Source organism: Geotrypetes seraphini, chromosome 5 (genome assembly GCF_902459505.1).
Source record: "Geotrypetes seraphini chromosome 5, aGeoSer1.1, whole genome shotgun sequence".
In the NCBI taxonomy this organism is placed as follows: Eukaryota; Metazoa; Chordata; class Amphibia; order Gymnophiona; family Dermophiidae; genus Geotrypetes; species Geotrypetes seraphini.
This window is the reverse complement of record NC_047088.1, coordinates 175,192,199-175,215,289: the sequence shown is the minus strand read 5'-3', so window position 1 is coordinate 175,215,289 and position 23,091 is coordinate 175,192,199. Positions and strand designations below refer to the sequence as shown.

The 23,091-nt window shown below is 41.7% G+C and overlaps 1 protein-coding gene across 2 annotated transcripts in view; it reads right to left on the bottom strand.

Annotated features, from left to right (window-relative positions):
* Window positions 1-23,091, bottom strand: part of PGAP1 (post-GPI attachment to proteins inositol deacylase 1) — a 215,526-nt gene that overhangs the window by 86,771 nt on the left and 105,664 nt on the right. For both annotated transcript variants that reach the window (XM_033946396.1, XM_033946397.1), the window contains exons 12-16: window positions 20,554-20,605; window positions 15,217-15,294; window positions 12,110-12,185; window positions 8,812-8,885; window positions 6,198-6,249 (exon numbers count right to left, since the gene is read on the bottom strand). In XM_033946396.1, the coding sequence (XP_033802287.1) occupies window positions 6,198-6,249; window positions 8,812-8,885; window positions 12,110-12,185; window positions 15,217-15,294; window positions 20,554-20,605 (332 nt within the window). The remainder of the gene's footprint in view (window positions 1-6,197; window positions 6,250-8,811; window positions 8,886-12,109; window positions 12,186-15,216; window positions 15,295-20,553; window positions 20,606-23,091) is intronic.

Here is a 23,091-nt window from a genome sequence, read left to right as displayed (position 1 = left end):
TTTTATTAAATAAATTAAGGAAGATGGGGATTGGTGGGTCAGTACATTACTGTTTTTGTCTCTTATTTTCAAGATTGATCTATACAAGTAAAATGCGTCGGTACTGTTTTTAAAATTATGCCAATCTGTAAAGGAGTCCCACAGGGATCTGCACTTTCAGCAGTGCATTTTAATCTATATTTAGCATCATGGAGTTGTATTTTTAAGGAGCTAAATGTTAGCTATAGATTTTATGCAGATGATATTCAGTTTTTCTTTCATATGTCTGACTGGAAGAATGAATTGAAAGATAAATTGGTATTTTTTCTGAGAACTGTGGATACCTGGATGCAGCATTAGTAAGTTTCAAGTTTCAAGTTTAATAGTTCATTTGATTAAATCGCTTAATCGTAATTCTAAGCGATGTACAATTTAAAATACATTCAAAGGGAAACAAACATTTACAAACTTTAAATAATAACATTAAATTAAAAATAGTCCAATATACGCATAACAAAAGGTAATGAAAGGAAGTGAAATACAATTCATGATAGAAAAGCAGAACAAAAAAAGGGAAAACACATGAGGGGAATGAGTAATAAGAAAAAAAAAACAATAGTCACCAAATAATAGATTAAAATGGAATTGTTATTGGCAGGAAAAGTGGGAGATTCTGAATGGCCAGATAGAATTTGAGATTGATACTAGGATAATCCTGGTTAAGAAAAAGATTAAAATTTGAGGTATCTAGTTACACTCTACTTTGTCAATGAGAGAACAGGTTGAAATTTTTCAAACTTGAATTACCTTGATTGTTGGTTTATATTTCTCTGCATTTATTCAATAGGGAAAAATTAGGTTATTACCTCCATAATTTTCTTTTTGGTAAAAAGGCAAAGGATTTCGGATGATAGGTTATTTACCCCTGGTCGCAAATTGATTGCAGAATGGATGTTATCTACATCTTTCAACTCTACCTCCTTCCCCAGTTGGTTGCACTGCCACCTTCAGTTTGTACCAAAGAAGTCAATCACCACTATAATAACAAAAGTCAGAAAGAGGGGAATGGGGAAACCTCCCTGACAATACATTTCTGTTCTGCTCTGTACCAAATAAAGTGAACAGTATTAAACTAAACAGTATATTTCTAGGTGGAACAAACTATCTACCTCTTTGTATGCAACCAGCACTAATAGCTCTGTAGCTCTTATAGACTTATTAATTTCATCACTTCTATTATTTTTTATTTATGATCCAGTATATTCTTATTGAACTGGCTGGAAAATATCTCCATCTATGGACCTACAAGATCTGTCTGAAGCAGAAAGCAGGCAAAGTAACTGACAGGGCGGGGCATCCAGAATCCTTTCTCCTTCTACTACAAAGAAAACTATCAAGGTAAGAACTTAATTCTCCCTTATAGTGCAAAGGGCAAAGAATTCTGGGCAATAGTTGTCATACCAAAGCAGTCTCTTGTGTCTAGGGTGGGACAGATGGGCCTGCCAGTAAAACTGAGGACCCAAATGTGGCGTCCTTACAAGCCACTATGTCCACTCTGCAGAAATTCATAAAGGTATGGAGAGTAGGGCATGTAGTTGCCCTATGTGTCTCCTAGGGTGAAACTGCATGAGAAGAAGCCACCCCTCAGCAATATCGGTGGCTGCTTGCCACACCCAAAGTATGCCGATGAAATCGCCATTTGAAGCCATCTAGAGACAGATGCCATGGAAGCTGGTCTGCCTCATCTGGTTTAGCAATAGCTTATCTTGCTTCGCTGAACCCATGGACTGGAACAGGGCTAAATGAACTTCCTCATTGACATGGAAGGCTGAAACAACCTTCTGTGATCCTGAGAAACGGTTCTCTGCATCAGAGCACTTGTAACTCCAAGACCCTTCTCACGATTGCTTCTAGAAACACTGTCTTTACAGTGAGATCCATCAGTGATGCCTTTTGCAGAGGCTCATATGGAGCCTTACTAAGACCCTTCAAAACAATGTTAAGGTTTCACAATGAGAAAGGTTGACAAACATGCAGATGCAACCTGAGCACTCCTTTCAAAAATCTGGTCAAGTTTGGGTGAGAAGCCAAAGAACTTCAATTTTTTGAAACCATGAACAAACAAATTGATAATGGAGAACCGGTGGACATAATATACTTGGACTTCCAAAAAGCGTTCGACAAAGTTCCACATGAAAGACTTCTCAGGAAACTACAAAGCCATGGAATAGAGGGAGATATACTAAGATGGATAGGCAAATGGCTGGAAAACAGAAAGCAGAGAGTGGGCATAAATGGGAAGTTCTCAGACTGGGAGAAAGTGACTAGCAGTGTGTCCCAGGGCTCGGTACTTGGGCCCATCTTATTTAATATTTTCATAAATGACTTAGAAGAAGGAACATCCAGTGGGATCATCAAGTTTGCTGATGACACAAAGCTCTGCCGGGCAATCGGATCGCAGAAGGATAGCGAGGTACTCCAGAGTGACTTGTGTCAGTTAGAGAAATGGGCGGAGAAATGGCAGATGAAGTTTAATGTGGAAAAGTGCAAAGTAATGCATTTAGGCGGTAAGAACAAGGAATACGAGTATAGAATGTCAGGTGCAACTCTGGGTAAGAGCGAAGAAAAGGACCTGGGTGTACTGATAGATAGGACCCTGAAACTGTCGGCACAATGCACGGCGGCGGCAAAGAAAGCAAATAGAATGTTAGGCATGATAAAGAAAGGAATCCCAAGTAGATCGGAGAAAGTTATAATGCCACTTTATAGGGCAATGGTCAGACCACACTTGGAATATTGTGTCCAACATTGGTCTCCCAACCTAAAGAAGGATATAAAATTGCTGGAGAGGGTGCAGAGACGAGCAACGAAGCTAATAAATGGTACGGAGAACTTGGAATATGAGGAACGACTTAAGAAACTGGGACTGTTCTCCCTTGAGAAGAGGAGACTGCGAGGGGATATGATTGAGACTTTCAAAATACTGAAAGGCATCGACAAAATAGAACAGGGAAAAAAATTATTTACATTGTCCAACGTGACATGGACAAGAGGACATGGACTGAAGCTAAGGGGGGACAAGTCCAGGACAAATGTCAGGAAGTTCTGCTTCATGCAGCGAGTGATGCATGCAAATAGATCTCATGCATATTCATTGGGGAAATCCTGAAAACCCGACTGGATTGCAGCCCTCGAGGAGGGACTTTAACACCCCTGCTATAAACCCAAAGTGCTCCGGATCGTCCATGGGAGCTGGTCCTTGACTGAGATGATCCACATGAACTGGAAGCTTGATATTTTTGTCCCTTTGTAGATGGACGAGATCCACATACCAAGGCTGACATGGCCAATCCAGCGCCACTAGGATTGCCAGCCCCTGGTGGTTCGCAATTCTGTGAATGACCCAGCCTATCACGGACCACAGAAGAACATACAGCAGCCTGTCTTCCAATTATGGCTAAACTAACGCATCCAATCCAGCACTTCCGGGCTTGAATTGGCAACTGTAGAAGTGAGCTACATTCGTGTTTCGGGCAGAGGCCATCAAGTCCATCGTTGGAAGACCCCCAACATCAAATAATGAAGTTGAATGCCTTTTTTTTTTTCCCCAATTCTTTATTCATTTTTTCATCATACACCAAGTGAATATTACATCAATTAATTCCTATACATCACTTGAAAATTATTTCTTATTATTATTTCAATACATATTTTAAATCCCTCCCACACCCACCCTCTCCACAAATAATGCAAATCAAACGTATCATACATGTAATGTGTTCAAAATAATAATAAACCAATAATGAATCAATATATCCCCCTTCCCAATTATTCTAATTATACTTTAGTGTATAAAGGTGCCTACTCATTACAATATGTTATCAATGGTCCCCAAATTTTTTTGAAATTGTTATAATTTCCTTTTTGCATGGCAATTGTCCTTTCCATTTTGTATATATGGCATAACGAGTTCCACCAGAAGGTGTAATTAAGTCTGGTATAATCTTTCCAATTTCTAGTAATATGCTGAATGGCAACTCCTGTCATTATTAATAAAAGTTTATTATTATTAGATGAAATTTGACTTTTTTTCCTCATGGACGTTCCAAATAGAATTGTATTGTATGATAGAGCTACATGATTTTCTAATAAGCCATTAATTTGGGACCAAATTGATTTCCAAAAGGCCATAATACAGGGACAAAAATAAAGTAGATGATCTAGAGTCCCTGCTTCCAGATTATAATGCCAGCATCTGTTAGACTTAGAGCAATCCAACTTTTGTAATCTAACTGGGGTCCAAAATGCTCTATGTAACAAAAAGTTGAATGCCTTTTGGACAATGACCATACCCCCAGGTCCAATGTCTGCTGGCTAAGGTAGTTGGGCTTGAACATTCTCTACTCCTGCTACATGGGCTGCGGAGAGTACCTGTAAATGAGTTTCTGCCCACCGGAACAACAACTGGGCCTCCAGACATAACTGAGCACTTCTGGTGCCTCCTTGTTGAATGAACTAAGCCACCGCAGTGGCATTGTCTGAGAAAACATTGAGTGCCTTGGATTCCAAGGATCTTTCCAATGTCTGTAACACCAGATGAATGACTCAGTTTCAACCAATTTATGGACCATTTTCTCTGCGAAAGAGTCCAGCAACCCTGCACTGGATAACCATCACAATGGGCCTCCCAGCCAAACAGGCTGGCATTGGTCATCAGTATCACCCATGAGGAAATGCAAAGTGGCATGTCCTTGGATGGCGAGTCTATCCAAAGCCACTACCTCTAAGGCTGCTGCAATTAACCCCAGAACCTGGAGGTAATGCCAAGCTGTGGGACTCAGCTTTGTTAAGAGGTCTGTAATCTGTTTTGCAAGCTTCTGTATGCATGGCTTGGGAAGAAAGACATGATCCTCCGCTGTGTTGAAATAGAATTCCAGTTACTCCAAGCACTGGGTCAGTTCCAGATGACTCTTCTTGAAGTTGACTATCCAACCCAGGTCCTGCATGAGTCCTACGACTTGCTTCACTACGTGCTTTCTTTCCAACTTGGACAGAGCTCTGATCAGCCGGTTGTCCAAGTACAGGTGCACCTGGTTCCTGCCTTCTGGAGATGCATGCAATCATCACCATCACCTTGGTGAAGGTGTGTGGTGCCGTTACCAGCATGATTTAGGGGTAGAATAACAAGAGGAATCCATCCCTATTGATTTTAACCAAAATTGAGGAGTTTTGAGGCAGATAGAGACTTTTAAAGAAAAAAAGGAAAATCCAAGATCAATCCCAAAAACAGCCCAGAGGTGCTACGCTGAACTTCAAAATTTCAGGGAAGGGATTTTGGAGGCAAGGGACCTGGCCTCTGGCCCTAGAAACTCTCAAATTGGGCAAATTCAGATCTCTCTGTTTTTCACCCTAGGCTATAATAGCCTGTACTCACTGTGCCATGCTGGTGCTTACCTATGTCAATTCTCAGTGCAGATGAAAAGACTGAAGACTTTCTGCCTCAGAACAGATTTCATGGGTCCAAAATTCTTGATCTTTGGGCTTTCAGTCAGATCAAGCCAAACTGAGACCTCAGACCCCCAGGAAAATGTGCGCCATGACAGGGGATTAGAGAAAAAAAAATGCAATAGGCACCCTCAAAGCCCAAAAGGACTTACAATGGGGCCAAATAACCTGGATTCAAGCTCCTGATAAATCAGGAAGTGAGCTAGCTTCCAGAAGAACAGACCCTGAGCTCCAAATCCATTAAAGCAGGCTGGCTAAACAGGTACATCTGAGGGCCATGCCAGCAGCAGACTACTCTCAGGGAGTCTGCGTCCTACCCAGGCAAAACTGCCCTAATAAAAGGGGTCCTCTCAGCACCAAAGCCTCAAAGAAAAAGTGGCGGGAAAAATCCCCAAAATAATAAAATTAAGCAGAGCAGATCAGAAAGCATCTTCTCAATTCGCTTGCAGAAGGAAAAACTGAAGGTGGCAGTACATCCCACTGGGGAAGGATGCAGAGTTGAAAGATGTAGATGGCATCCTTCTGCAATTAATTCACAACCAGGGGTAAATAACCTATCGTCTAGAATCCTTTGCCCTTTGCACTACAAAAAATGTTTGAATTTAAAAATACATCTGTCCAATTGATGGTGAAAACATGGCATTTGTCAGGTCAAATTGTTCAGTCTAGAACATATTAATGTACTTCTACATACTTTACAGAAACTTGCTTACCTTTGACTGATTGGCAGTGCCTCTCAACCAAGATATTAAAAGCTTGGTATATCTAAAGGATAAACCAAAAATCAATATTTGCTTTTATTTTGAATCCATAGTATATATGCTTTGTTACACAATAGTTAAAGAGAATTCCGATATATTACAACCTTATACAAAAAAGAGGAACAGATGTTGCACAATAAGAGCACATAAAGGAGAAGGCAAAAACAGAAAATAAAGAAAATGAAAAACATACTGAAATACAAGTCAAAACATGGCCACGTTGGGTTTTATGTGATATGTGTTCACAATTTTACTGATTTTAATGCCACAATAAAAAATTTGCTTTTTAAACAGGTTTTCATTTTTATACTGCTGGCACCTTTGTCTAAATTAATATTTTATACAAGTGTACGACTAATAAAGATAAACAGACATACTAGGATGATGAGGATGTATTTAATTTAAAGTCCAAGAAAACAGACAGGCAGGTGGTCAAAAACAGCCAGTTCGGCAGAGATATGGAACAGACCAGACACTAGTCAAAAACCAAGGAGACCAAGGACTAAGAGTATTCCAAATGCAGATACTTTATTAGCAACAGTAGCTGAGGGGTCAAAACCATGTCCAACTCAGCTGAGTTTCACCTAAACAGGCTGCCTCGTGGGCTTAGATTGGTGAAGGGGACTGCTTGCACCCAAACTGGCTAAAGTAGAACGTTTGAGAGGGAGAGCAACATTTTAGCCAATTTGGGTGCTAGCAGTTCCCTTCACCAATCTGGGCCCCTGAGCAGCCTGTTTAGGTGAAACTCAACTGAGTCAGTCATGATTTTCTTCCGCTACTGTTGCTAATAAAGTGTCTGCATTTGGAATACTTTTAGCCCTTGGTCTCCTTGGATTTTGACTAGTGTCTGGTTTGCATATGATTTAAAGCAAAAAATTTGATTTTCTTTTAAACAATTTGAATAGTAAGACCCTGGAATAATCTACCATCGGATTTAACCTGGAAATCTACCAAATCCAGTTTTAACTGTTAAAATATTAGTGACACAGGGAGGACAAAATGTCAAAGCAATCTAGCCACATTAAGACAAATTAATGTTTCTAGACCAGGGGTTCTATACCTAGTCCTTGGAACCAACCCAGCCACAAATAATAAGTATGAAATAGATTTGCATATAGTGGAGGTAGTACATGCAAATTTATCTCATACACAGTCATTATGGATAGTCTGAAAATCCGATTGGCTAGGTGTGTCTCGAGGACTGGGTTGAGAACTCTGTTCTAGATCACCCTATCTGAAAACTGTCCTCCACATTCTGGCTAAGTAGGAGCTGCTTCCACAGAGCATGTACTTCTTTGAAAGATGGCAAGAATGGAACTTCTAGGGGAAAGAGGTGAAAAGAGGAAGGGATTTAGATCAAAGGATGAAAATAATCATACCTAAATGATGTTTTCTAGAAGTGTGCATCCTATTTCACCCTCTTTAGATGTTCAAACTAGTGAGTAAAACTACATTGGTGCTTTGAAAGCATATTTCCACTGGTTTTCTAAGAGACACTATCCTCCTCATTCCATACAGTACTCCAAAGGTTAAGTGCCAATTTGGTACTAAACTTCCATGCTACAATGGCTAAAACAGAGATGCAATGGCAGATATGCACACAAGTGCACTTAGGTGCTATTCTGTAATTGGGAACCTAGAGCGCAATCACAAGACACATGAGCAGGCCATCGGCGCATCACCAAGCAACATGCAAAACTTACACAATACTGTCAGTTGAACTTGCAGGACGCCGCATTTAAGCGCATGCATTTAGACCTGCTATTGACATGTCACATGTGGGTGTGCCCAAATGTTGGCACTTAACTGCCAACTTACACTAGTATTCTACAATGGACTTGGAATATTAATTTGCAGTAACAGAATCCTTGCTTAGCACTTAGATTTTTGGGGCTTGATATTCAGTCTATGGGAGGTAGCGCACCTAAATTCTGCAGTCGCTGGTGAGTTTGGATATTCAATGCTGGGCCATTTCCGGTGACCAGCATTTGAATATCTGGGGGTTTTTTTTTTCAACAGCTATAACTTAACCAATTAAGTTGATATTCAGCACTGACCGGTTAAGTTACAATGGGCAAAGATAGGACTGCTATTTAGGTGGTCTGATTTGCCCGCTAGATTTAGCTAGTCAGTGCTGAATATAACTGGTTAGCTTTTAGCCGCTTACTATGAATATTCAGTGGAGATAACCAGTTATCTCACGATGAATATTCGTAGTTAGCTAGTTAAATGCTATTTAACCAGACAGAGACTGTTTCTGGCTGGTTAAATTGTTTTGAATATCGGGGGTGGAGGTGGTGCCTAACTTTCAGTGTCCTTTCTAGAACTGTGCTCTACACAGAAAACCTTTTCTTTGAAAACATATATGTGAAAGACGTGCCCATGCATCTTGAAATTACATGGGCGGGCTATTGGAAAACTATCCCTATCAAGAGCAACACAAGCATTTACAGCACTCAAAAGATAGTTAAATAGGGACCAAACCCACCCTCCCTCCCTCTTTACTGCTTTTGAAACCTATATAACGTGACTATATTTACTAGCATTTCTTCATTTCACACTTTACCTGGTTAAAGTGTTGAAGTTGTACATTATGAATTAGACCAGTTGAATTCAATTTCACCTTGTTTGAATAAAGTCCTGGAAAACAAAGTACATTTAAAGTATTTGTTGAGCAAAGGCCAAATAAGTGTATGTCCTGGAACAAGTCACCCTTTTCTACAATAGATTGTAATGTAAATGTCATATACATTGGTGAGAATTTAACCCTAAATTTACAGATGCTCAGTAGGCAGTCTCCAAGGTTTTCACCCCATTTAATACAAAGTTAAAACAGTACAGACTGAGATCATGAGTATGAGCTGCTGGATGCATCTCGGAGTGTAGAGACAGGATATGCAGTAATAAGGAGCAGACTGGGTAATACGAGGGGCCGCTGAAAAGTTCTCAGACCCAAACCAACAAGGTTGGGGCAGTCTCCACTGAAGGTTATATACTTAGGGCTCCTTTTACTAAGCTGCGCTAGCGGTTTTAACATGCACTGCATTGCCGCATGCGCTAGATGCTAACGCCACCATTGAGCTGGCTTTAGTTTTTACGCATAGCGTGGGGGGCAGCGCGCGCTAGCAGGGGGCTAGCGCACCTTAGTAAAAGGAGCCCTTAGTCTAATGATTTTCCACTTTTTTTGTTCCAACGGAAAAATACTAACGATAAAAGTGAAAAATTGTTTCAGATATTTATAGAACCTAAATTTCTACAGTGCACATTTTCTCTGCACCATTGCATTAATTTAGCCTGCACAAAATAGCTTCTGACTAGCTGCAGCATGCTGTGGAGCGTGGAAAGGGCGTGTGAACATTTTCTCTTAGATAATTACATGATTGAAATTGAGCAGCTATTGCAGAACATTACATGTTCAGGCTGTTCCTGAATATGGCACCTAAGAGCAGATAAACAAGTAAACACCAAAAAGTCCAACAGGACAGAGAACCCACAGGTATAAAACAGTACAAAAGGAAGTGGGAATGGACAATGAGCACTCCACTGAAGAACCCTGATGTAAAACCAAGCTTGCGTCCTTTTATGAAATAAACAAATTGGTTTTACATCAGGGTTCTTCAGTAGAGTGCTCATTGTCCATTCCCACTTCCTTTTGTACTACCTAAGAGCAGATACCATTTGACAATAAGCATAGTTATTAAAAATTACATCTGTAGGTATACAGAGATTAAGGGAGTTGACAGATAATTATGAAAGACATACTTGTTTAGTATATTATTTCACAGAGCTTGATATACCACATGAGAACCAATAAAGGTTACTATGCAGTTTACAAAAAGTCAAAAAGTTCATAGAAATGGATGCTAGAACACAGAAGATCACTAAATTAAAAAGAAAAAAACAACACTAATGGCAGCCAAAACAGGCTTAATTCTGTTTGGAGTTAAATAAAGAGATTCCAGAAAAAACCTAAACGGGAATTTATTTTCTGAACCAAATAAATAAGGTGTATTTGAAGTACTGTATTGCACTGAATCAAATAAGTCATTACACCACTCTGCCTTTTGTTAGAGTGATATATCAAATTTTTTTGAACTATTAAATCTAAAATCAGTGTGATTGGAGTTTGAAAGGAGCAACTAGTGCAATTGGAAGAGCGAACAGTCAGGTCCAAAACGAACCTATTTGTCAGAGAAGAGAAGTCTGAAAAGATTATATTACATATCCTTTAATAACAATTACAATAGCAGAAAACCAAAAATGGGAAAACAACTATCATGGCTGTTTTCCTTCCCTATACCTAAGGATTATACAGTAGTACCTTGGATTACGAGCATAATCCGTTCCAGGAGCATGCTCGTAATCCAAAATGCTCGTTTATCAAAGCAAGTTTCCCCATAGGAAATAATGGAAACTCGCTTTGATACGTTCCCCCCCCCCCCCGAGAACCAGCATTGCTCCCCTCGAAGGCCCCCCCCCTGCAATCAGGCACCCCCCCCCGCCACGATCCGACCCCCCCGCCACGATTGGGCACCCCCCCCCGACACGATCCGACATCCCCCCCGACACAATTGGGGACACCCCCGCCGCTTCTTACCCTCATCTGGGCACTCTAGAATATCGGACTCCTCGTCTGCTGGGCCTTGAGCATCTGAGCATGCTCAAGGCCTGCAAGTTCACGTTCACGTTCAGAACGTGAACTCGCAGGCCTTGAGCATGCTCAGATGCTCAAGCCCCAGCAGATGAGGGCCGATCTTCAAGAATGCCCAGATGAGGGTAAGAAGCGGCGGGGGGGTGCCCAATTGTATCGGGGGGGGGGGTCGGATCGTGTCGGGGGTGGGGTGCCCAATCGTGTCGGGGGGGGTCGGATCGTGGCGGGGGGGGGTGCCTGAAGGGACACGTATCAAGTCCTTAGGCCATGTTTTCCAGCTGTAAGAAAGCCAGACCCTGTTTGTCTTTCTCTCTTTGAAAATACTACAAGGACATGTATGTTTGAACAGAGATGTTGTGAAGTGAATTCAATTGTTTTGTTAAGCCGTATTTACAGACAGCTTTAGTAAAGAAGCTCTGCTGGTCAAGGCTTTTTCTGACCCTTTGGACTCCAGCCAGAGATAGAGGAAAATGCTGATGTCTTTAAAGTTTCATGTGACCTGTGTCCATATATGGTTTGTGTTTACGTCACATGCTGACACATGCTGACAACACTGATTCATGTAGAATAATATAAAAGGAATGTGAAGCTGATATTAAAGTGGATATGTTTGGAGATCATTTCTGGCCTCTACAATATGTCCCTGGGTGCACCTGTCTTCCAAATGACAGAGAAAGTATGGGGCAGGAATTGGGACCTAATCCTTTTCAGTGCCCAATCGTGGCGGGGGGGTGCCGGTTCGAGGCAGGGGGGGTGCCGGATCGCAGGGGGGGGTGCCGGATCGCAGGGGGGGTGCCGGATTGCAGGGGGGGTGCCGGATTGCAGGGGGGTGCTCGTAAATCGAGCCATGCTCGGTTTTCGAGGCACCGATTTTGCAAATGTTTTGCTCGTCTTGCAAAACACTCGCAAACCGAGGTACCACTGTATATATCTTCTAGTACCTGTGTGTATTAAAAGCACTCATTATGACCAGACAACACACTCACTTGTAACCACTGTTCTCCACAGATCCTTTGCTCAAGGTACTTGTAATCATATATACTGTTAAGTTAGCAGATGGCACATGAAGATATAAAGAAAGGGAATCTATAGAGATTTCATAAATACTAAACCAAAAATAAATGAATAAAAAAACAACCCCCAGATAGAAAGGGGATCGAGACTTTCATTTAATGGCTATTTTCAGTTTCTATACATGCAAGGTTATACATACCAAATGAAAAGATATGCGTGACAGGAACATGTACAGTCCTGGAGTCCTCATTAAAGAATTCACAGTCCATAGTAAACTGTTGATACACACATTATATTCATTCATTGCAAAAGTAACTGGAGAAAGAGACAAGAGCAGTGGGATCTCACTCAGGCTGAACTCCCACCACTCTTCTACATTTTATTTCAATCTCATTAAGAAGCTGTTAACATATTTAGAAACAACATTCATTTCTAGATCACTAATTGTATTTTCCTATAAACATCTGTAGCTTGCAATGCTATTCACAACCTGGTAAGTATTCCCAAAAATTAAAAATATATTCAAAGCCTTTGGCTGCACCTTTGATATACAGAAGAGGTTTAAGGCAGTTTCCTATCTAAAATTGCTTAAGCATATTTCAAGGAAAAGTAACTAAGTATTCACCAAGGAATGAACCAGAGTGACAAAGACAGATTTAAAAAATAGTGTTTAATAAGGAAAAAAATAAAAGTAAAAAGGGTTTAGTGACATATAAAACCAGTAACTCAATTCATCTAAAAAGCTGCTTATGTGATTAATAATACAATTGAAATGATGGGATAGGGATGTGGGGGGTTCTGATTCTTTATTAAATGTTTGGATTAATAGGAAGGATTATATTGTACTAGTCTTTAAGCCCGTTACATTAACGGGTGCTAGAATATGTGTGTGTGTCTGTATTTATTTATTTCTCTCTCTCTCCTTAGCCTGTTTCTGTATTTATTTATTTCTTTCTTTTTTCTCGGCTGTCCACCACCACCCCTTGCCTGCTCCCCCTATCCATTCTCCCTTCCTTTTTCTTCCCCTGTGTCCACCACCACCCCTTCACTGGTCCCCTTATCCAGCAGCAGCCCTTCTCCCTTTGTTTTAACTCCCCCCCCTGTCCAGCAGCACCTCTTTCCTGCTCCCCCTGTCCAGCAGGAGGCTTTGTCCCTTACTTTTAACTCTCCCCTGTCCAGTAGTACTTTTCCCTTCCCTGCTTCCCCTGTCCAAGATACTACCTGTCCCCAACCAATCACACCCCTACCCCTAAAGCAAAGCAAGTTAATTTTTTGTAGTCAATAAATCACACCCCTCCCCCCAAAGGAAAGCAAGATCTTTCTTGTCCCCAACAAATCACACCTCTTCCCCCACAATGGAAAGCAAGATTGCTCCCTGGGCCCCTTCCCCAGCACACCCACCCCTGGCCTTTATCTAATCAATGCACTATAGTTCACAGCTTCCCCAGCACACACCCTTCACCCAAAACAAACCGCAAGTATTTTTTCCTGACCAGCAAACTGCTGTAAAAAAAACAACCTTCTAAATCGGCAGTTAGTTTTGCTTACGTCGGTTGCTAGGGCTGTGAATACATTTTCTTCAATGTCGGTGCAAGGGAAAGAATCTGCCAAGTGTCCCTTACTTTTGGAGGCAGCAGGGGCAGGGCTCGCTGTAGGCTCCTTTTGTAAGTGGGGAGCCGAGCTGAAGGGAAAGCCAGCAGCTACTGCAGCGTGAGTATTCATTTTCACAGGGAGGCTGTTATTTGGTGACACGATTACAGCCGGCTGGAGTTTTTTCGGCGCTTCCCTTCCCGCCCCTTGAGGTGTCACCTCGGCTCCTCTCGATTCCCGCCAGCGTCGGAAGCCTTCTCCGACGCTGGTGCAGCTCTTGAGAGGAGCTGACAGGAGAGCAGGATGTCCAGCGCTGGGGTCCATGGTGGCTCCGTGCTTAGCCGCCGCGGCCTGCAGCTGCTGACAGCCGCCACGGCCTGCAGCCGCCGACAGCCGCCGGGGCTATTAGGCTTCCACCTCTGACTTTTGCCGGTCTGGTCTGGCCTGCTCCCCTTGCCATATTTTTTTTTTTAGTTGAAACACGCGGCGGTGGCTCCTCTCATGATCCCCACCTGCGTCGGAAGTCCGACGCAGGCGGGGATCGTGAGAGTAGCCACCGCTGCGTCTTTCAACTAAAAAATGCAATACGGCAGGGAGCAGGCCAGACCGTAAGCCACGCATGCGCACTTCCTATGGGTCGCTACAGCTCACGGAAAACGGACTCACGCGATGGGAGTGCGTATGCGCGGCCTAGCGTTTTATTATATTAGATAATATATGTGAATGCATATGATATGGGAGGGATAAGAGGGAGGGGATTATAATTTCATGAATTTAAGTTGATTGTAATAGAATATCAAGTGATGTTTTTAAGTTCAAATGTTATTTCTTGATACACTTGTTGTAAGATGAATAAAGATTTAAAAATAAAAAGCTGCTTATGTATACACTTCTCCTGTACTGCTAACCCACAATCTGAACTTTACAATTTCCTGGAAGGCTCTAAAGATCAAATATGTGCCAAATAGCAGTATCACCTCTCTGGGATTGATGATTCATCTGAACTAGAGAAAAAAAAAGTGTAACCCTGTGTATGAAGAATTTTAATATGCAAGACAGCACAGTATATTAGAGGAATTCCCAATCTTCTAGCTATGCAGACCCCTTAACCTCTAAAACATTTAGGGACCTACATTTGGTTCCCAACTTTCTTTTCTTTCCCCAAGTCAAGCCCCATCAACCTCTCTCTGTCCCCCACCCACCCACTGCTGCAGTGCTGTTGTACTTGGCCCTGTAAGCTGCCACTAGTCTCACTACTACTACAATGAGCAGGGTGAGAACCTATATTCAGTGCCACTTAAATTGGACAGTGCTGTTGAATATCCCCTGTGACCACCAAGGCACTATCTGGTTAGCTCCAGAGTAGTCTAGGGAAGGAGCTGACATAGACCCAAGGATTATGCAGGCACCAGTGATATTCAGTGCCAGTGCCTACATAACTAGCTAGGAATGTAGAACTACTTACAGCACTAAATATTAACCATACCCAAAGAGCTGTTTGGTGCTTAAAAAAAAAAAACAGACAGAGCCTGCTTGGCACTGAATATCTGGCTCTAACCTAGCCAGTAGCAGTCTACTGAATATGAACCAGATAGAATCTGAATATGAACCAGATAGAATCTTATAGATTTAAAAACTCCAAAAACACTATATTATGAGACAAAAAAACCCCCAACCAAACCACCCCACATTTATTGCAGGTTTTGATGTTGTTACCTTAGTGCCATTGGTTGTGGGCACATGAAGCACCACATGGGATAAGGAAGAATAGTCCACAAGTTTCAAAGTTGCAGCCTAAAGGAACAGGTATCAGACATCCATCAATTCCATGTGAAAGGGCTATAAGAAGATTTATGTTGTCTACAAAACATATATGTGCAGCTTACAACTAAACCAACATTTTATATCCATCCAGTCTCTAGAGCATTTCAGTTATAAGAATACAGAACTGGACCCAAATAAGATGTTACATGTGAAATAGCCAGTTTACATTTCTAAAAGAAAGTTAAAAATGTGCAGCATATTTTGTTCAGTTTTTTGGTTCTACTGATTCTCTGTTTATTATTATTTCTAGATCATTTTCTTTTTTCACTCATAGAAACCTATAATACTTTATGTGTCTAAGTGTTTTGAATATAAGCCCCTATATCACATTGTGAGAGTACCATATATACTCGAATATAAACCAAGATTTTTAGGCCAAAAAAAATGGCCCAAAAATGGGGTTCTCAGTTTATATTCGAGCCTCCTTTGGATGATGGTGCTTTTTTCCCTCCCCTCCCCACTTGACCAACAATGCTATTTTCCACCCCTCCAGATGCCCAGCACTGCTATCCTCCACCCCCTTCCCATGACCGGCACAGCTCTCTCCCCCTGCCCAATGTCCATCACTGCTATCCCCACTGATAACCATTGCTATCTCTTCCTCACCCTCCCGATGACTGGCCCTCCCATCTCCCCCCCTCAATGACTGGCACTCCTATCCTCCACCACATGCTCCCCCCTGCCTCAGACTGACAATGCACTTACAGTCCCAATGCTTCGGAAGCTGATGCCGACGCTCTATGCTGGGCTGAAGGGCCTTGAGCATCTGTGTATGCTCAAGGCCAGCTAGTTCCCGCCCTCTCCGGGATTCTCAATGTGGGTCTGGGGCAGGGAGCAGCGGGTAGTGGAGGATAAAAGTACCGAAGAAGGTGACCTCCTCTGTCCTTTTCTTTTTTAAATTAAATTTTATTAAATTTACAACAGTAATACAAAAGGAATCTTAACCAATAAGAAATAAACAGTAATAAGAACAAGTGGCTGTATTCTTAGTTGTTTCAAAACTCAAATCATGATAGAAATTAATATCAAAGTAAATTCTATAGAATATGAAGTTCACAAATATTATAGAAGGGTAGCATTGTCTAATGGGCTGATCTAGATTGGGAACAATATGTATCTAGAATACTCTAACCTCTAAGAAATGACGATGTGATTGTGCTTTAACGCAATGATTTCTTCATATTTTCTATAGCAGCAGTCTCAAACACGCGGCCCGTGGGCCACATATGGCTCTCCAAGTTTTTTTTGCGGCCTGCGGTCTGGACTGGATAATTCCTTCCTTTTGGAGCAGCAGCGGGTCTGGCCGGTTCGTTCCGTTCAAAGCCGCGGGTTGGCGGCTCCTTGCGCTATTCGCTCCTGCATCGGAAGCCTCTCTGACATCACAACATCAGAGAGGCTTCAGACGCAGGCGCGGATCTCGCAAGGAGCCGCCACCCGCGGCTTTGAATGGAATGAGCCGGCCAGACACGCTGCTGCTCCAGTGGCGTACCAAGGGGGGGGCGGTCCGCACAGCTGGTCACCCTCCACTGTTCTTCTAGGCTCGCGGCTCGTCTAGAGCAGGGGTGCCCAACTGCTTCCCTTCCCTTCTCACCGCTGGCACCATGCTCTTTCATCTCCCTGCTTCTCTCGCCGCCCGATCTCAATTCTGACGTCGAGAGGACGTTCTGGCTAGCCAATCGCTGCCTGGCTGCCCGGAACGTCCTTTCCGACGTTAGAATTGACGTCGGGCGGCGAGAGTTGGTCGGCCCCGTGGAGATTTTGGGCTGTTCCCGATGGCGGCGGCAGCAGCAGCAGCCGCCGCCTATTCCCCAGCGGCAGTGGCATGGGGGAGGGCAGGAAGGAAGAAAGAAGGGGTTGGGGGGGGAGGCAGGGAGCCAGAAGGAAAAAAGAAAGAAGGGAGGGGGGACAAGGAGCCAGAAACAAAGCAAAAAATAGAACAAGGAATCAGAGAAAGACAGACATAGAAAAAGAAAGAAAAAGTTGGGGGAGGGAATGAGGTCTGGAGGAGAGGAAGCATACAGGAAGCTGAAAGAAGAGAAGAAATATTGGATGCACAGTCAGAAGAATAAAGTGCAACCAGAGACTGATGAAATTACCAAACAAAGGTAGGAAAATGATTTTATTTTCAATTTAGTAATAGAAATGTGCCAGTTTTGAGAAAGCAAAGATATTAAACTTTAAATGTGAGTGCTGCAGAAAAAATAGAGTACTTGGAGGGCCGCAGAAAAAATAGTTAATGTCTTATTAAAGAAATGACAATTTTGCATAAGGTAAAACTGTTAAAGGAAAGTTTTATAAACTATAAAGAGTTTAACCTCATGCAAAATTGTCATTTCTTTAATAAGATATTAACTATTTTTTTCTGCGGCCCTCCAAGTACCTACAAATCCAAAATGTGGCCCCGCAAAGGGTTTGAGTTTGAGACCACTGTTCTATAGGCACATAATGTATTTCCTGTCCTTTTCTTTTGCCGCAGTCCACTCCCTTCTGAAGCAACTTTCTATTTCCGCTTGGGTGGATCGCAGCAAAGGAAAGATGCAAGGGAGGCCGCAGGCAGCAAGAGGAAAGAAATGGTGGCACATGGATGGTGGGAAGGGGAAGAGATGGGGCACGGATGGAGGGAAGGGGAAGAGATGGGGCATATGGACAGAAGGAAGGGAAAGAGTTGGAAAGATAGATTTGAGATGGAGGCAGAAAAATGGAAGAAAACTGAATGTGAAAATCAGTGTCAAAGAAGGATGTAGTGCAAAAAGTGAAGGAGAGGAAAGAAACAGCAAATGCATAAGGAGGTCTCGGGAACAGTTAAAAGCACAGATGAAACAAGATGACTAGAAAAATAAAATTGCCAGATAAAGGTAGGAAAATGGTTTTTATTTTCAATTTAGTGATTGAAAAATGTCAATTTTGAAAATTTACTTCTATTGTTTTTATATTTTGGACTGTTCAGGAAGAAATGCATTTCTTTCTATTTCTCTTGTGGTATACTGTGTGCAGAGTATGGCATATTAGAGTTTCATTTGTGTACAATAGTACTTTTAGTTTGCAGGTTTGTATTTGAAAAGGTTTTTTTGTCTGTTTTCTGCATGTGTGACTGAGGCCAGGTGTTCTGGTGGGGATGACAAATGACACTCAAATTTCTAACTTCGGTTTATAATCAAGTCAAACTTTTTTCCTCCCTTTTTTGGGGGGAAAGGTTACCTCGGTTTATATTTGAGTATATCTGGTAATTCTATAACTGAACACCTGAATGGTGCATATTCTATGAGGGGAGATAGGCACTTACTTTCATTTAAAAGAATACTAGTGTAACTGGTATACATTACATTACATATGTTTAGGGCAAGCACTTATGGAAGTGTATGTACCTAAGTTCCAATGATACATATGTAAGTTGCAGTTTTCTGTAAGATACCCTGCCAAGTGCATGCCCACCTATAAAATAAGCACTACATAAATATTCATGCATTTACAGAATAGTGCATAGGTGCATATCTCATAAGAACATGTTTGTGTGTTAGTATTTTAAACATTTGCACTGGAAGAAAACAGCAGATCAGATAGTAAACCTTCATCCCAAGGATTATTCATTATAGCAGATAAAATACAAACAGAAAAGTCTGACACAAACTATGTTTTGACCAATCAAGGGCTGCATCAAGGGGGTCAGAAGTAGGGTTACCATATTTGTAAAGTCAAAAAAGAAGACACATGACCCTGTCCCTGCCCAATCCCAGCCCCACTCTGCCTCCCACCAGTCTTGCCCCTGCCCCACCCCACCATTCACCCATTACCTTAGTCCCTCTTTCCATCTTCTATACCCTTCTAGTGCTTCTATCTGCCCCCCTCTCCTTCTAACTCCCCTCCACTGCAAGTGCTACTTTTTCTCCCCCGCCATCCTCCCCACAGGCACTTCTCTCTTCCTCAATCCCCCCCTTCCACGCATGATGTTTCTCTCTCTCTCTCCCTCCATCTCCCTCGCGGGTCCTTCTCTCTCCCCCTCAAAATCCCCACCCCTCTCTATGGATGTTGTTTCTCTCTCCCTCTTCCTACCCCCTCCCCTGCAGGCACTTCTCTCTCTCTTGCCCACCTCTCCCATGGGTGCTTTTCTCTCTCCACAACCCCCCCATCCCCAAGTTTACCATACAACTGTTTACCAAATAAAATAAATTTACTTTTTCTATTGGGTGAAAAGTAAAGGTACTGTAGAGACATTTTTGTATTAAAAAATTGAGAAAAATAAATACGAATTATTTTTGTCTTGCTGAATAATTTTAAAAGAAATGGTTAGTTTAAATTATATTCCTATGCCCTTTTAAGGGTGCTTCTCTCTCTCTCTCTCATTCTCTTCCTCCCTCCAGCACCCTCCCCCCACCCCCAACCAGCATGATGCTTCTCTCTCTATGGCTTTTCCCTGTCCCCCACCTACCTCATTGCCAAAATTTAATATTCTGGCCGTCCAGCAACAGTAACAAATTGAGCCTGCTGCTATTGGCCTGCCCCGGAAGCCACCTCTCTGGAGCATCCTGCTTACATGAGAACAAGAAGTTTCTTCAGAGAGAAGGTTTTTAGGGGGCAGGCTGACGGCAACAGGCTCACCTCACTGCTGCTGGCCAGCCCAAAGATTACATTTCAGTGGAGTCTGAGGAGGTAGGTGGGGGGGGGGGGGGCAGGGAGAATAACCCAGAGCAGGCTCCTCTGCCTCCATACTGCCCTGTATGCAGCCACTGCTCTTGGCCCGGACAGTGAAGAAAGCCATCTGGACAGTCCTCTAAAAAAGAGGATATATCTGGGTAACCAGGAGTAACCAAGTGGTGTGAAATAGTGGTTTCACCAGCTTGGCTCAGTTCTTTCAAGGAAAGCAGCAGCATAGCATTCTAGCACAGATCATTCTGGCAGCTTTTGAGCCTCTGATACAGCACTTGTGTGGGCAAAACACAGCCTGTGAGGGCTTTTCTGTCAGTATTCTATCTACTATAGTGAATAAACTTTAGGATAAAGGTTTTCTATCTGATCTGCTGGTTTCTCTCACCATATTGAATCCTGCGGATCATCTGCCCAGTTGTTTCTTAGGTTAATGTTAGTGATCTGTTTTATAGAATTACTCAGTATATATTTTTAGTTCTATATATAAGCAAACACAACGGTATATTCATCTATAAAATCAACAGAAACATTTTTAGTATCTAATGCTACCCTTTATATTAACTGTAATAAAATTCAATAGTTTACCTTAATTGTTGGCAGCAATTCTGTTTTCCAAGATAAATCATCAACTGTCAAGCTGTAAAAAATGTTATAACTAGTTACCAATAAGTTATGGATAGCTCAAACAAATTTATATATTTAAAGACTACATGTAGTAGTAATATTAAAAACTTGATTCTTGTGTTTAAGAAAGTAAGTCCATAATGCTTATAAACATTTCAGGCTCATTTTTTTAAAGTAGGCAAAAGCTCAAATCTATGGTCTTGGAATGTAACATTTGTAACCAGGTAACCAATAGTTTATTGCTCATAATTATACCCGACTTTGTGTAAATTCATAGGAAAAGGTGCCAAAATTCAAAAACATAGTCCAGGGTAGAAATAAGAAGAAAAACAACTATCCGTTATTAGTAGGTGTTGCAAAAAAAATTTGAAACAAAAGGAAATAGAATCTGTATAGAAGACAAAATGCAAATGATAACTGAAGTCCCCTTAACTGCTTAAAAATCAATCTGCTGAGAAAGAAGATGCTCTAATCATTCTTTCAGCCATCATTAACGATACAAAGTAATGCATTTCAGTTGAAGTACTTGTACTGCTGAAGGACATCCGATTGCATCCTCATTGAAGCAGGTGCAATGTCTTATGCACACACACATATCTGGAACAAATGTTCCTAGACTAACAGAAGCTTTTCAGCCTTCATCTGATTGTACTTGTGCAAATTTTAGGACTTCACAGCTAGTCTTGACTGCTGAATAAAGGGACTTGAACCCATCACCAAAGTAAGACAATAAAAATAAGTGTTGCACAAATGCATGTAAACATGCAGGCTTATCAGGGGTAATATCCTAACAGGGTGAAAATGTCCAAAATTGTACCTTTATACAGGCAAGGGGGAAGGTGTGGCTCACCCAGAGGTTGAGAGATCAAATTCCAGTGCTGCTCCTTGTGACCCTAGGCAAGTCACTTAATCTTCCAATGCCTACCGCTTTGAATGTCAGCTTTGAATGCCAAAAGCCACAAAAAGGCAGTATACAAGACCCATTCCCTTCCCAACATAAGCACCTCTGCGTCTTTACAAAACAGGCTTATACAATGACCCTCCAGTAGTGCATAAATTCTGCTGTGATGTGCATGTAGATGTAAATTTGCAAAACTAGGGATGGGCATTTTATATCATTTCATTTCATTTTGTAATAGCATGTACTAATTCATTCAGGGGCTCTTTTACTAAGCTGGAATTAAAGTGCACCTAATGCAGCTTAAAATAGCATAAGAACGTAAGAATTGTCATACTGGGATGGACTGAAGGTCCATCAAGCTCAGTATCCTGTTTCCAATAGTGGCCAACTCAGATCACAAGTACCCGGCAAGATCCCAAGGAGAAAAAAAAAAAGATTGATTTTATGTTGCTTATCCTAAGAATAAGCAGTGGATTTCTCCAAGCCATCTCAATAATGGCTTATGGACTTCTCTTGGAGGAAATTATCCAAACCTTCTTTAAACCCTGCTAAGCTAACTGCTTTCACCACATTCTACAGCAACAAATTCCAGAGTTTAATTACCAACTGAGCAAAGAAATATTTTCTCCTCTTTGTTTTAAATCTACTACTTAGTAGTTTCATCACATGCCCCCTAAGTCACAGTATTTTTGGAAAGAGTAAACACGTGATTCACATCTACCCTTTCCATTTCACTCAGTATTTTATAGACTTCTATCCTATCTCCCCTGAGCTGTCTCTTCTCCAAGCATACCATGAAAGGTGTTCAGGCATCCTGAGATAAGTGCCATTTTAGCATGCACAGATCTATGCCCTAAAATATATTTAAAAAAATAAAATAAAATTGGAAGGGAACTTGTAAGGGAGTGTTCCTGTGCTCACCATTTAGCACAACTACATTACTGCACTATAGCTGGTTAGGACAGGATTACCACATGAGTCCTTATAACCTACAAAATGAATGGTAGTAAGTGCTCACATGGTACTTCTTTTTAATGGCTGCAAGCTAATGGCAACAATAGCGCATGGCTGTTAATACAAAAATGTGAAAATTGGCTATTTTACGATTCTGGTAAAAATGGCCTTAGTGGATGGGAAAACCCCGTACAAGGGCATGCTAAGGCCACTTTTTGTCACAGTTTAGTACAAGGGCCTCCTAATTTACTGCACATTAATTAGTACACTAACACGTAAAAAATACAGAATGACACAACCAAAAAGAATAAAATGTAAAATAATTAAATGCAAACAAAATTTTTCTGACTGCAAACCCCTAGTGTTAGGTATGTGTGTTTACATGTTTAATGTACAACACTGTGTACATCTAGCAGGGCTATAGAAATGATAAGAATTAATAGTGTTTCTGTACTTTGGTTTTGTTTATTTTTTGGGGGGTTGGGTGGGTTGCTCTCTCCAGTTGCTTTTCTTCCACTTTTATCTTATCTAGGACGGGATTAGTTTCAGACTGCAGTAGTCCCTCTTGATCCAGACAGCAGAGTTGGAGGCTTTAATGGCTCCATGCTATGGAGACAGAGAGCTAGATGCACTTAAAATGGTCA